Genomic DNA, 16,118 nt, shown 5'->3' on the forward strand with positions numbered 1-16,118 from the left:
CCAGGCAGATGGAACCATTGGCCAGTTTCAGCAAAACTGGCCCAAGGAGGTGTAAATTACATGCTGGGGAGGAAGGACAAGGTGTGATCCCTAAGGAGAGCAGCCAGTATTGCTGCCATAACCCTCCCTTAAGTTGCACAAGACCTTCCCCACCACGACCCTGTTAGGGGATGTGCTGAATCAGAACGTTGCCCATACTGCCTAGCACTGCTTCTTGTGCTGTCCGTGGCTCTGCAGACTAGCAGAGGTTGTATGACTGCTTTGCACAGCTGCAGCCTGGTTCCCTAGTGAATTCTCTAGTGTCAGTGATCTACACTAAGGTTTACATCAACATAGGTCATTGCCACCCTGGAATGAATCTAACCCACTAGCTTAGAACCTTACTGGACACGGAATGGGAACATAAAGATAAAGGGGGATAGTCTTAGTGCAGATTCTCTAGGATAGGCATCCACCTCACAAAACCCACCACCATTCCCTGGTGGCAGTCTCAGCAGACAAGCTGTTGAAGGCTCATCTGCATTAGAAAATGTTATTGTGTTTCAGCATGACTGGGAACCCTGGAGTTAGACGAGATGATGGTGACCATGACTTTGTGGTCAGTGTAGACTAGGACAAGCTATGTTAGGGCACTCGCCCAAGATGTAGGAGACCAAAGTTCAAGTCACTGCTCCAGTGACTATTTATAACAAGTGAAACAACTTCAGCAAGAGAAAGTGAGAGCTGCCCCATAGCCCAGTGGTCACGGCCCTCTCCTGCACTGTGGGATACCCAAGTTCAAACCTCTTTTCCACATCAGACACAGGGGAATTGAACCTGGATCTTCCCCGTCCCAAGTGAGTACTCTAACCACTGAACTACAAGTTATAAGGAGGGCACCATCACCGCCATCTTCTAACCCTGTCACCATCAGCATTTTGTGAATCTAGCCCTTTAAAAATATCTGAAACAAAACATTACTAAATGGATTTTTTTTTGACTTATCAAAATTTTTTGAAGTTTCTGGGTTTGGGTTGACTGAAACCATATTCTTTTTATTTTTCAGAACTGCCAGGGAACTAAAAAATCCGTTATTCACCCACTGCTAATTATAATTCTCTGGATATTCTTGATGTCTATATAAATGTCCAATCCCCTTTTGAATCTTTTCAAGTTCTTGGCGTCACTGACATCTGTGGCAATGAGTATCACAACGTATGAAAAAGAATTACCTTCTGTCAGTTTTGAATGTCCCACATTTTAATTTCACTCGATGTCCCCTTGTTTTTGTTTTATTATTTTATATTCTGGTTTCATGTTCCCTCTTACCACCTTTCTATGGAAAATAATCCCACACTTTTCAGGCTCTCATCATATGAGAAATTGCAAGCCCATTAGCAAGAATTTTTAATGAATCTGTAAACTCAGGGGTTGAACCGTATGATTGGAGAATTGCTAACATAGTTCCTATTTTTAAGAAAGGGAAAAAAAGTGATCCGGGTAATTATAGGCCTGTTAGTTTGATATCTGTAGTATGCAAGGTCTTGGAAAAAATTTTGGAGGAGAAGGTAGTTAAGGACATTGAAGTCAATGGTAAATGGGACAAAATACAACATGGTTTTACAAAAGGTAGATCGTGCCAAACCAACCTGATCTCCTTCTTTGAGAAAGTAACAGATTTTTTAGACAAAGGAAACGCAGTGGATCTAATTTACCTAGATTTTAGTAAGGCATTTGATACCGTGCCACATGGAGAATTACTAGTTAAATTGGATAAGATGGGGATCAATAGGAAAACTGAAAGGTGGATAAGGAATTGGTTAAAGGGGAGACTACAACGGGTCCTACTGAAAGGTGAACTGTCAGGCTGGAGGGAGGTTACCAGTGGAGTTCCTCAAGGATCGGTTTTGGGACCAACCTTATTTAATCTTTTTATTACTGACCTTGGCACAAAAAATGGGAGTGTGCTAATAAAGTTTGCAGATGATACAAAGCTGGGAGGTATTGCCAATTTAGAGAAGGACAGGGATACCCTACAGGAGGATCTGGATGACCTTGTAAACTGGAGTAATAGTAATAGGATGAAATTTAATAGTGAGAAGTGTAAGGTCATGCATTTAGGGATTAATAACAAGAATTTTAGTTATAAGCTAGGGACGCATCAATTAGAAGTAACGGAGGAGGAAAAGGACCTTGGAGTATTGGTTGATCATAGGATGACTATGAGCCGCCAATGTGATATGGCTGTGAAAAAAGCTAATGCGGTCTTGGAATGCATCAGGAGAGGTATTTCCAGTAGGGATAAGGAGGTTTTAGTACCGTTATACAAGGCACTGGTGAGACCTCACCTGGAATACTGTGTGTAGTTCTGGTCTCCCATGTTTAAGAAGGATGAATTCAAACTGGAACAGGTACAGAGAAAGGCTACTAGGATGATCCGAGGAATGGAAAACTTGTCTTATGAAAGGAGACTCAGGGAGCTTGGCTTGTTTAGCCTAACTAAAAGAAGGTTGAGGGGAGATATGATTGCTCTCTATAAATATATCAGAGGGATAAATACCAGAGAGGGAGAGGAATTATTTAAGCTCAGTACCAATGTGGACACAAGAACAAATGGATATAAACTGGCCACTAGGAAATTTAGACTAGAAATTAGACGAAGGTTTTTAACCATCAGAGGAGTGAAGTTTTGGAATAGCCTTCCAAGGGAAGCAGTGGGGGGCAAAAGATCTATCTGGCTTTAAGATTAAACTCGATAAGTTTATGGAGGAGATGGTATGATGGGATAACATGGTTTTGGTAATTAAATATTCATAAATAGGCCCAATGGCCTGTGATGGGCTAGTAGATGGGGTGAGATCCGAGTTACCCAGGAAAGAATTTTCTGTAGTATCTGGCTGATGAATCTTGCCCATATGCTCAGGGTTTAGCTGATTGCCATATTTGGGGTCGGGAAGGAATTTTCCTCCAGGGCAGATTGGAAGAGGCCCTGGAGGTTTTTCGCCTTCCTGTGTAGCATGGGGCACGGGTCACTTGCTGGAGGATTCTCTGCTCCTTGAAGTCTTTAAACCATGATTTGAGGACTTCAATAGCACAGATATAGGTGTGAGGTTTTTTTTGTAGGAGTGGTGGGTGAAATTCTGTGGCCTGTGTTGTGCAGGAGGTCAGACTAGATGATCATAATGGTCCCTTCAGACCTAAATATCTATGAGAATTTTTCTAGGCCCTTGATCATTCTTGTTGGTCCTCCCCTCTAATTCTGCAATATCCTTTTTGAGATGGGGGTGACAGTACTGCATACAGTATTCCAGATAAAGCTTTACCATTGATTTATATAAATGCATTATAAAATTCAAAAGCTACACATCTTGTCATGCGTTATTGATTACCTATAGGAACACTTAAAACTATACATGTTTTGAAGTCCTTGTCTGATTATGCTGGTAATATCTTTGATTTTTGGAACTGAAATATTCTTTAAAAGAACTCCAATTTACTTTTGTCCATTTATGTTGCTTTTTGTTGTGCTTTGCTGTCCACACTACAGGCTAAATTTAAAAGCCTGTTTCCACAGAGCTTTTCTTAATTCAATGAAAATATTTCTATTCATATCAGGTTTTATAAATCCATTAAAGGACCCCTCCTCTGGTCCCCACAACCTACACTTGAGCATAAACTACTTGACGGGGTTCCTTTAACTCTTTCCTTACTAGCAGAAATTACACTCCAGCAACGAAAACATTCAGTACAAATGAACAAATACAAAATCTCTCTCTTCAGTCTACAATGCCTTCTGCTGGCAAAAATCACAGAATAACTATAAACATTAGGCCAAGGCAACATTTTAAAGTGCAGATCACCACTTGCTACACATGAATAATTCAAATAATGCTGCATAAAGCATAGGCAATATTTAGGAGCAATTTCATTAATAACTAAAAGCGGAAGTTTAACAAGTGACACAGTAAGATAAAGACATAAAATTTCAAATAGATTCCATTTATAATAAATAAAAAGTGCTGGTCTTAACATAGTATACATTAAGCATATTGGTCCAGCAAGCTAGCCTCCCACAGCCCATCTTTTTTTCTGAATTGCATGCTGCCATTGAACATAAATGAAAGACACAAATAACATCAAAGATTCCATCCAGAGTCTGGGTAGACAACTGGAAGCAGTTGGTTATATATGCTTCAGAGGTTCTCTCGCCCATTTGTACTCTTTGGGCCAGATGCTCAGCTGAAGTTCATTGTGCTATGGCAAGTTACACCAGCTGAGGATCTGGCTTTGTCCTTAGTTCCGTTTCGTATCTTCTCTTTATGCCTTGTGGCCAGCTCATATTTTGTTTGTGGTGTATTTTTTTTTTGGGGGGGGGGGAACACGGGACGGGGGGAAGAGGTTGTGCTTTGTCTTTATTTAGGCAATTTTGTGCAAATGGTGGGGGGGGGGGTGCAGAATTTCATAGAAAACCTTTGGGGGAGTAAAATTCCACAATGGGATCCTCAGTTACTTTTCCCCAAATTGTTGTGCTGTGTTTTGGCTGCTATATCTTGCAGATTTTTAGGGATCCTCTGGCACTGTAATGGGCAACCTGCAGGCCGCCGCTTCCTGCAGCTCCCATTGGCCGGGAATGGCGAACTGCGGCCACTGGCAGCTTCGTATGGCTGTGCAAATGTAAACAAATGGTTTGGCGGCCCACCAGCAGATTACCCTGACGGGCCACGTGTGGCCCACCGGCCGCAGGTTTTCCACCACTGACCTACGCCAATGGGAGGCTTCTCCTATCAGCATAGGTACTCCACCTCCCTGAGAAGTAGTCGCTATGTCCACAGGAGAATTCTGCAGTTGACCTAGCGCTGTCTATGCCTGGGATTAGGTCTTCGCTCAGGGGTGTGGATTTTTCACACCCCTGAACAATATATAGTTTATACTGACCTAATTGCCTAGTGTAGACCTGGCCTAGAGGAAAGGTCTCTGAGGGTATTTAAATTCAAGTGCACTTCCATTGTGTTACAAAGCAATCATGAAAAAGAGGCATTAGGCCAGCAGGAGGTAAACCAACTGCCTAACCCCAGAAGCAAAATGGCAGAGCTAAAATGTAGGGAAATGTGCTCTTCAAGGGAAGAGTTTAATCACTTTTTCAAAAATTAAAAGGGCATCTTTAAACTGGAAGCGAACCGGACTGGGATTATGTCTGCCTCTGTGCTCAAACACAGATAATAGTTCCTGACAAGCGCTTGCAGGAACAAGTAAATTCTATAAATTTTAAACTTCTCTGGTTTTGCTATTAAAAATCTATCTCAGTTCAAAACTATATTCTACAGGAATTACAAATACTGTGAACACACAGGGAATATTTATGGATCCTCTGTTTTTAGCCACTCATTTCTCTCATAAAAAAGGAAAAGCTTTTTATACAAAGCTTCTTGATCATTTGGAAGTTATGACAGTTGGGGTGAGAGAACTTTCCCTTTCTGGCCTTAAAAACTATAAATTTTCTTTACCAAAACTTGGTTTATGCAGAAATCATGGGGCCTGAGTCTGATCTCTCACCAGTTTAAATCAGGAGTAATCCCACTGAAGTCCATTCAGTTAACTGGTATAAATTGCTGTGTGCGAAGAGAATCAGGCCCAGAACACAACTAAAAACATGCAAGGTTTGAATTCCATTTGGCTCTGGCAATCTGTGAGCTTCAGACAGCTGCACGGTATTCATCTGGAACCTCTGCTAGAGTAGGTATACCACACTAGCTTTAATCTAGCTGCCCCTGCTTTCTCTTCCACCCACCCCCCACTGCTCATGGATGTGAATTGTAAAGATGGACTTAAAAGCCTTTTTCCTTATACAAATGTGATCATCTTGCTAAGGTAAACTGTAATCTAACAAGGCTCGTAATTATTTTGCAAATTCATAGCATTAAACAAAGAAAGTGAGGTGTCACTCTTGACAATGAGGCACTGCATTTAACCAATCCCTTCAAACTTAGATGCAGAATGATCCATAGAATGTTTTGCAGAAGGGAAATGAAATTATACTGAACTTGAAAAAGGAACCACTTGCTTGCCTGCCACATATACTTCATTAATATTCCGATCATCACCTGAAACAATAAAGCCAAAAGATTTTTGCATAAATCTATATGTCTTATGCAACTAGTGTAAGTGACACAATACTCAGCATCAGGTGTGGAACTGATCACTTCCACAGACTGCAGCACCCAGCCCCCTCTTAAACTGGGAAAGGGTTCATGTGGCATGGGCCTTCTATTAGGAAGATTTCTCTCCTGTACGCTAAATCTTAAAAGGACGAAACTGGCAGTGCTAGTCCTGTAGATCTAAAGGCTGGTCTACACTCAGTTTTTGCACTAATTAAAAAATTTGGTTATTCAAACAATTCCATTAAATTGATGCCAAAATTGAGTGTAAACAAGCCCTTAGTACAGCCAATCCCAAGTAGAGAGTGTGTATGTTTTCATGAGAAGTGACTTCCCATCTTTCTTGCTGAGAACAAAGGCATACTACATGAAAGGGCATTTGGCTCTTTATAGACTGGGCAAGTGATTTGTGTTAGCATTAATACACTGTTAAACACCACTTAGCTTCCAGTGTAGACACAAATAGTCATGGTTAAAAACCTGCTAGCTGGTTGGGTTAACCTTAGCCTAGCAGATCATAGGATTTTGTGTAAAACATATGTTGTGTAACCACAGAACAGCAAAAATGCTGTACTTCTCAATTCTTATTTAAACATTTGTGATTTTAAAAAAACAACAAGGAAAAGCAATCAATCTCTATATTATGTCAGAAGATTATCTAGATAAGTATGAGATGAAAAGAATTTTTCTGTATAGTGAAGGTTGGGACATACCTAGATACAGGAACTTCTGGATAATATCCTGAAAACATGGAAAAAGCACAAATTTCAGAAAGCAGTTCCTCTCCTCCCAAAACACACCTGTATGAAACTAAAAAAAGACTGCAAAAACAAATTCACATAACACGTGCTTTTTAACTGTAAAATCAAATTTTGATTTGTCTATTTGCTAATAACTATGTATCTTTTAAATAAAGAGGCTATATCTTTTAGAAGAGCCAATATCAGAAAAATGTGGCGCTATAAGTTAGATAACACTTCAACAGGCATATTGTTCAAGTCATAACATTTTCCTCTCCCCACTCTTTTGTCTTCCCACTGATCAGCTAATAACCTTGTTTAATTCTGCCCATTAAAATCTTTGTTCTTTTCTCTTTACTAAATAAACCCAGCTAAAAGGTTATGCTAGCATTAAAAAACAAGTTTTATGTCACTGGAATCAACAGGTTCAAATTCATGACACTAGATTTCAGTGGAAGAGTCCTAGGGATTAATCTGGCCTATTGTTTTTACCAGAGGTAATGGGATAATGCCAACATTCAGGAGCAACTGGTCATTAGGGACTAATGGGGCTAACCCTCACGCATATTGTCACTGAGTAGTGTGGCTGATATACTGTAGGATGCAGTATCCTGGCTGTCACTTAGGTACTCCTGGAAGAACTGGTGCTGCTTTAGCCCCTGAATGCTACAGCATCCTGTCACCTTCCCGGATCTGCAGCTTGCTGTTTTCAGCAACTTTTGGGAGCATTTCAATAACTCAGTGCTTTGATTACCTCAAAAGTATCTGCAGCAAACAAGTCAAAAGGACTGTCTGAAGCCTTGGGGTTGATCAGCAGTGCATCAAATTCTTTGCCAACTTCAAAGTTTCCAATCACATCATCTAGTCCGAGGACTGTGAAACAAAATTAGTTAATAAACAAGCCTCTGGTCTTCTGCACATTCCACTTTCCACTTTGTACAAGTGTCTGGCAACTTGTTTGGGATCTATGTCCAGGTGGAAACCTGCAGATGTTTAGACTACTATGACAAAAAACAGACCTTTAAAATAGTGATATAACGTAACATCTGAATTCTTAAGAGACTTTTTTTCATACAAAATGTCTTTCTTGGGATTAGAGAGAAATGATAAGCAAGTAAGGCAAGTGAGAATGAAATTTATGGCACCTTTTAAATGTTAATTAAATATCTTTTTGTTTTACCTTTTTTACATCATCCTATGTCTAGGTTCCACTACGTCATAAAGTGATTGATTATTCTAATTTCAAACACCTAGGATGAGCAATCTCTTACATTTGCAAAAGTCCTTTCATCCTGAAGAATCCAAAAGCAAAAGAATATAAAACTACATACTTATCCCAAAATGCAGCCACTTATGGGGATAACATGGACATAATATTTGCCTATCTCGCAATGGGGATGTTAGGCTTAGTTCATTAATGTCTGTAAAGTCCTTTTGAGGGTGACGGAGGGTTATATAGACTAGAAAGTATTTATTATGACCATAATATAGGTATGTTTTATTATTCTGGAAGGTGTAACAACCAATAAGCACCCAGAACATTATTAGGGAAAATTTTGGGCCAGGACAATGGAGCACACCCCTAACTTTTTATTAAAAATGTCACGGGATGTCTAATGTCCACACAGTGAAATTGGTTTACATAATTTTACGCAATATGAACCCACTCAAGTATCATAGGTGCAAATGTTTTTTTTTAAAAAATTCAATGACACTTGCAATATAATGGGCTTAAACTATAAATAGAAATTGGTTTGTGTACTCAGACTAGCTTTGCAACCCCCCAAAAACTGTCCTAGCGGCTTCCACAACCTCACGCTTCAGAAGGTTCACTCTATCCTGATTTTTTTCAAGTTCAGATCTAACAGATCCTCGCATAAAGTCAGATCATGCACAGTGCTGAGTGCCCTTAATGGCAGCTGAAAGTGCTGAGTACCTCACAGAAGGAGTGAAGCTCTAATTCTTTAGTGTGAAGGGTGCAGAGCTAAACTGACCCTGCCAGATTTGAACATGTGGTGTGAATAGTTTAGCTAATGCAACCCTGAACACAGTGTGGCCTCAGTCCTGCGCCTAGATCTGCATGGGCAGTGCCTGCATACAGCCCCACTGATTTCAAGCATTTGCCTGTGCAGAGCCATTTGCAGGATAGAGGAGATGGCTTAGGCTCCAAGACAACTCTTGGGCAAATTCCAGTTATGTAGTTATTACGTTTTGCCTGCAGACCTATCGTTCTATAGGGCCAATCAGATAAAGCATTCTTCACTTACAGGCTGATTCAATGTCTAATGAAGTCAAGGGAAAGACTCAAATGGACTTTAATGGGCACTGGATTAGGCCCTTTAGTTTCAATGACTGGTGTCTACATAGGTTGTCATAAGGCGGGCATGGTGTGCAGACTGCTTTGGGATCTCTGGGTGAAAGTGCTCTTTATAAAGTCATTCGTTATCAACTAAAACACAGCAAAAATTGTGTTGTGATGTTACTGAGTCTGCAACCAGTTTATATTTTTCTGGTTCATCTCCAACTGATCTAGCATTCTGCTAATTAATTCAACTGGGTAAATCTCACAAGAAGGTACTGGATATGAAGCCTTGCTGAAAAGAACTCCAGAGTCTTTAAGGCTGTATGTTGTCTGCAGAATTGTTCCTTGCACTTGGACAGCAGAGCATGAAATGAAGGCCAAACAGAGGGCTGAAAGGCTTGTTTTATTTGTTAGCAGGATCTCTTTCCCTCCCCTGGCCCCTCCATCCCCCTACTTTTTTTTCTTTATTATTTTGAGCCTCATACAGTAATATAAAATGACAGCCCTTTGGGTCTGATTTTCAGAGGTGCTAAGCATCCACAGTCCCTGCTGAAGTTAATGGGATTTGCTCAGCACTTCTAAAAATCAGGGCTTTTGTCATTCTAGTCTCCTTTGAAATGATCTAGGATAATTTTAAGTTTGTATGAATAATTTGTAATGTGAAATAAACTTTACAAATACCCCAAAATTGTCTTAGAAGGCATTGGGATTGCATAGGGTGTAATGTTGAAGCAGAATTTGCTCTTTTGGTTTTTTAGATGGTTAATGGGTGGCAATGGAATTTCAGTCTCTGAAGAAATTTGAGAGCTACAGACATTTCACAGCATTCTAGAGACATTTTAAAAAAATACCAGAAATGATAAAACGTTAGCTTTGTGGAATATTAGGTTTGAATGAAATTAAACACCAAAGGTATGTTTAGACAGCTACTAGACAACTGTGGCTGGCCCAGGCCAGCCAACTCAGGCTCACAGGGTTTGGGCTGCAGGGCTGTTTAACTGCAGTGTAGATGCCCACGCTTCAGATTGCAGGCCAGGGTCTAGGACACTGCAAAGTGGGAGGGTCCCAGAGCTCTAGCTGCAGCCAGAGCCCGGAAGTCTACACTGCAATGAAACAGCCCTGCAGCCCGAGTCAGCTGTCATGGGCCAGCTGCGGGTTTTCCTTTGCAGTGTGGACATATCCCTCGTTCCCCTGACAGGGTATAGTGAGATTTTTCTCTAGTGTGCAGTTTCTATGTTAAACACAAGAGGGTGTTAAAAGATCAGTAGCCTCAGCAGTCAAATCTAATAATAACAGCACATGTCAACAAAAAGAAATCTACATAATCCACAGTTTCCTAAACTGCAGAGGTCTAAGAGAGATAGGGGAATGTGTAAATAACTAATTTAGAAAAAGGAGATTCAATAAAATTAAAACAGTTTTAAAAATCGATATATGACATAAGCCAGGGGTCTCAAACATGCGGCCCGCGGAGTTATTTCCTTCGGCCTGCCATAGCTCCCCTCACTCCCCGCCTCCACCCCCCAAAGCGTGCCACGTCCCCGCTCCTCCGCCTACCTCCCAATGCTTCCCACTGCCAAACAGCTGTTTGGCAGTGCTTAGGACTTTTCAGGAAGGAGGGGGGAGGAGCGGGGATGCAGCGCACTCAGGGGAGGAGGCGGAGACGAGGCAGGGCTGGGGCAGGGATTTGGGGAAGGGGTTGGAATGGGGGCAGGGAAGGGGTGGGAAGAAGTGGGGCAGGGGTGAGGCCTCATGCAAGGGGTGGAGTGGGGGCAGGGCCTGGGGAAAAGGGAGGGGCTTTTGTATCTTTGTATGAAAAGGTGTCAGTGATGAGGCCTCAGGCCAATATACTAGTCCTCATGTGGACCTTGTGGTGATTTGAGTTTGAGATCCCTGACATAAGCTCTATAACGGTGTGTCTCTTTAAAGACACCATATTGCTGGAACCTGAGAACCTCAGTTTGTGGCAAATGTAGAATAGTGCAAAATGTGACTGAGGACAATGCCTCTGCTAGTTAAACAGTATTAAATCTGTACCCGTGCTTGGATTTGCTTTCCACTGAACAGTAGAAAGTACATTAAATACCTTATTACAGAAAACATGAAGTGTAGGTATTCATTCAAAACATATCATTAACTGGAACACTGCATGTGCTGGCTATATTCCTATCAGTTAAGGATGCTACTGAGTCTCACAAAAAACATGTTGTATATGTTGTTTATACTTTCTTGGAGCTCAAGTCTGGCTGAGAAGTGATTTGGCAAGAAGGACTGGTTTGTGAAAAAGATTGTGGCAGGACTCAAAAAGAAGAAAGAAAATCACGAATGTGATGACAAATATAAGATACATGGTTTTGCAGTGATTGCGCAGTGTTTTGAAGCGTTGGCTGCTGAGAATACAAAGCATTTTAAGTTACTGCAACATTTAGAAATCCATCATTCGCAAGTGAAAGAAACGTCTGAGGATTTAAAAAAATGAAGAAGCACTTAGCCAGTTTGAGTAGTTGAATCTTGTTAATTTCTACCTCCAACATGAATGTCCTTCTGACATCATACGTTATCTCCATGAAACATCCACCAGTGTTAGGTTCAGTGTTAGGTTTCATGCAGAAAATCTTATCCTTCTGTGCACAACAGATGTGATTGTAAAAGTAAGAGCCAAAAAAATTCGACCAAACTGAAAGCAAGGCCATTGTCAAATAACTCCATGTTGGTGCCAAAAGTTTTACAATGGAGGGATCCTAAAATCTGGCCCCATTTTAAGGATGGAGGACAGTATACTGCAAAGCTGTAATCAAAGCATCACATACATATTCTAGAGGGGAAAAAAAAAAGTTTCTTTACCTTGGCTCCCTCCAAGAGTTGCTAGTCTGAAAGCTTCTTTAAGAGTTAAGCCTGTCTCGTTCACTTTATTAATTTGAAAGATATTAGATGCAGACATCGATTTCCTGATAGCATCAAGCATGGAGGCTGAATACCCACCAGCAACATCTACAATAGATCAAAATCTTAACAATTAGCTTTTGTTGGGGATAATGATCTGGGTGGAAACTGTATAAGTTTTAATTTAATATTACATAATGGCAGACAAGCTAAAAAGAAAAATGTTCATCATGATGCCATCTTCAATGAGTCTATTGCCTAATTCCTAAAGAAGGTTTTATTATCTGTGCATGAGCATCTCTGTAAGGGTAACAGAGATCATAAACAGAACAATACAGATTATCTTCCTACAATCTAGAAAATAATTCCAGACCCCATTCCAGTTCTTTTTTGACTAGTAGAACAAAACTAGCTTCCTTCACTTTCAAAACATGTCTCTAAAATTTTTTTTGACCCGTTCCAGATGCAAGGCAATGGAAAATCAGGTGCATTGGTTGGGAGCATGTTAGTGCTTTGACGTGAAAATGTGGCGAGCCATTTGTGCACTAAATGGGCTCTAAATAAGTGATTTGCAGTAAATTACTAACCTGTGCCAAGACCAATCTTCACATTGTGCTTCAGAACATTTTGTATGTTTAAAATGCCACTGCACAACCTGGATTGGAAAGAAACAGATCCTCCATGACAAATACAGAAAAAGACTTAAGGCTCATTCTTGCATTCAAATAGTATGTAGGGGGGAAGGGAGGGGTTTCCAGTGACAACAGAAAAAGAGGGCCCTAACACAGTTCCATGGCAATGTCTCTTCAGTATACTAAGCACTTCCCAAAATGTATGTAGTGGATGATGCCTACACAATAGAAATAAACAATTTGCATTCATAAACCTGAATTATAAAACCTTGATCATTAAAAGGATAAAGTAAAATTAAAATAAAAACTCACTATGCTACTTTTGTAGTGTTGTATTCATTGTGTGCCTCACTTACTGAAAATCAGGGCCTTAATACATTCAAGAAAGAAGACGGCAAAGAAGGCCAAAAATCAAAAGCAAAGATGAAGATATGTAAATTATAAACTGGCCATGTGTAACGTAATGCCATAAATGAATCAACTGAGCAGGAAGGGAAGGTTCCATGGGACTTGGAAGGTGGTTGATGGGGTTACTGGGCGTAAGGTGCATTGACATGATTGCTTAGATACTTGGCATGTCACCAGGGACTGTTTTGGGGCTGAGATTGGTGACCACAGCTCTCCAGAGACCCCATGAAGGGACAATGGTTACATTACACAAGAGGGCAGGAGCTAGAGGAGAGCAAGTGGTGGGAGAAGCCACTGAGGAGGCTATGAGTTAAGGCAAGGACGGGGGCTAAATTCCCTGCTTCTTTAATTTACGTCTTCCAGCCTTTGGCATGAAAATAATACCAGTAAAATAAGACTTCTTTATTTAGGGCCTGAGTTTGATCTTGCTTACACCAGTGTAAGTCAGGAGTAAATACACTGAAGTCAACAGAAGCGGTTAAGTGCTTTTGAGAATCACGTCACTTATTTAGTCCCCTAAATAAACACTGAGAGCTTAGCTGCAGGTTTCCATTTTTAATATCTTGGCCTTCTCTCATATATAATGTGATATGTTGATGTAGAAAGTCAAGATAGTTGATCTATAAATATGAAAAATAAAAAAAATCCATTTTATGATAAAATCTGTTTCAGGAGAACAGTTTCAACAAATCTGGGATTCCTTATGGAGCCAATTAATTGAGGCTACTGGGTTGCAGGGCTTGTCTAGTTCTAGGGAAATTATGCAACGCTCTAATGTAAAACCACTCCACTAGAGCAAAATGGGGCTTGCCCCAGTGTGACTTATCTTGGTAACATGCAGTGATAGGTTTCAGAGTAGCAGCCGTGTTAGTCTGTATCTGCAAAAAGGAGGACTTGTGGCACCTTAGAGACTAACAAATTTGTGCCACAAGTCCTCCTTTTCTTTATGCAGTGACAGTGTTTCCAGGGTAAGTCACACCTGTGCAAACCCTAATGTAAACAAGCATGGAACTAGAGCTGTGCAAGAACTGGAATTTCTGTTTCATGGGCAATTCCATGATTTTGAAATCTGTTTTCAGTCCAAATAAGAACACAATCAGAAAACTGAGAAATTTCCTGAAAAGTATTTTTGTTTTGAAGTCAAATGTTTAGTTCAAATGTTGATATTTTTATATTATAATATAAAGTAAATTTTGAAACAAAAGATTGTTTTGAAATGAGAAATTATAACTTTCCATTCCAATGAGAACATTGTCAGAATGCTTTGTTTCGCTTTTTTAAAATAAAATTTAATCAAAATCAACACATTTCAGGAAGCTTCAATTTTGACAAAACAGCATTTTTCAAATGAAAAATGTTCCATTGGGAAATTTTTGATCAACTGTACATAACACAAACCTCACTAATCTGGACAACCCCTCAGTATGCAACATTCTTCCCTTGTACCTTCCCCAAACTGCTCGGCCATGTCAGCTGGGTGCTATTCAGTCCTACAAGGAATATGTGGAGAGAGTGAGGGAACAGTAGATGGAGATTTCCTGTAAACCAGAGGTGAGAGTGGGGGTTTCCTGCTAAATCTGTAATGTGCTTCAACAAGGGCAATGTACTAAAAGGGGAGATATCCCAGTTCTTACAGTTCAATGTTGGACCAAAGAGCTCTGTCAGCACAAAGCAGTTCCTATTCCACATCATGCATCAATGGAACATGAGCGAGTATTCCTCACTCTAGTGCAGGGTAGTCAGTAGGCCGACTGAGGGACAAATCTGGACCCCCAGATGCTTTTGAATGGAGCCCCTAATCTTTTTATTTACTTATAATCATGATTATTGGTGGTGTTTTATTATTTTATCTGGAGTCTGGATCTTGACCAAGAAATTTGGACCTTGACCAAAAAAATTGACTACCCCTGGTTGCCCATGGTCCTATAAATCCTGACATCTAGTCACTACAGGTAGAAGTGACGCCACTGAACCACAGCCCTGCCTATTGTATCTCATTAGCTATTTCTTTACTTACATAAAGTTTGAATTGGGGCAATGGGCAATTGCAGCTCCTCGAAGACTAAAAAGTTTCAGCTCTTCGTCAGAGAGATAACAGCCATGGGCCATCACAGTCTGGAGAGAAACAACATAACACAGAAATTACTACTTTTTTTTTTTGCCTGTGAATTTATTATTATTTTGTTTTTATTATCCACAATGCCATTTCCCATTGTCAGAGGCAAAGCGTGTATTAAGGACTTCATCCAAGATCTATTGAAGTCAGTAGAAACCTCCCATTAACGTGAGTGAGCTTTGAATCAGGCCTTAAATGACTAATCACTTCAATTGGCTTTCTCTCCTTGCTTTAGACGAAAAATAATGGAGCTGATTCTTGCCCTGGCTCTATAGCTGGTCACACAGGAGCCACAAGGGACTGGGCAAGAATTCCCCAGGTGCATGAGCAGTGTACGTCTGATTTAATCACCCTTATGCTGCACCCCACACAGCCCTGAGATAGGGAATATGCTGGGGTACACTGACGACAAGAGGATAGCACTAAACACTACAGAGATTCTGGGTTATTTTCTAGCAGCAACCTGTTTCCTGCAATCCCGGTTTATGTTTTGCACAAGTATATCGGCTCTGGAACGTTTTTAAATTAAAGTTTGGTGTGGCAATTACGTTTTTTTTTCTTTTTGTAACCTCCTACAATGTGTGTGTGTGTGTATATATATACACACATATATGTATGTATATATAAAGATCCTATACCTATATGCTTTATGTTATTTAACATGGACATAAACCCAGTGCTCTCCAACCAGCAGTCTGACATTTCAAAATATAACAAGTATCTCTCCCTTGCCCCAAATAAATCTCAGTTATTTTTTTAAAGTATTTGGCGTCATCTTTGGAATGATCAGATTTCCTGGAGGAGCCAAAGGGCTATACTGTTCATTTCACTGTTTTAGAACACAGTATGTTAGGGTGCCCAAAAGCTTAAAATTGCTTTTGTAATTTGGGTAAAGAGCTTGCA

The 16,118-nt window shown here is 40.3% G+C and overlaps 1 protein-coding gene across 1 annotated transcript in view; it reads right to left on the bottom strand.

Annotated features, from left to right (window-relative positions):
• Nucleotides 1-4,367: 4,367 nt before the first annotated feature.
• Nucleotides 4,368-16,118, bottom strand: part of GDA (guanine deaminase) — a 49,321-nt gene continuing 37,570 nt past the window's right edge. The window contains exons 9-14 of the mRNA XM_074953243.1: nucleotides 15,117-15,214; nucleotides 12,647-12,714; nucleotides 12,021-12,167; nucleotides 7,629-7,747; nucleotides 6,848-6,875; nucleotides 4,368-6,080 (exon numbers count right to left, since the gene is read on the bottom strand). Coding sequence (XP_074809344.1) covers nucleotides 6,010-6,080; nucleotides 6,848-6,875; nucleotides 7,629-7,747; nucleotides 12,021-12,167; nucleotides 12,647-12,714; nucleotides 15,117-15,214 — 531 coding nt within the window. The 3' untranslated portion in view covers nucleotides 4,368-6,009. The remainder of the gene's footprint in view (nucleotides 6,081-6,847; nucleotides 6,876-7,628; nucleotides 7,748-12,020; nucleotides 12,168-12,646; nucleotides 12,715-15,116; nucleotides 15,215-16,118) is intronic.

The sequence above is a fragment of the Natator depressus genome, chromosome 5 (genome assembly GCF_965152275.1).
Source record: "Natator depressus isolate rNatDep1 chromosome 5, rNatDep2.hap1, whole genome shotgun sequence".
Classification (NCBI taxonomy): domain Eukaryota; kingdom Metazoa; phylum Chordata; order Testudines; family Cheloniidae; genus Natator; species Natator depressus.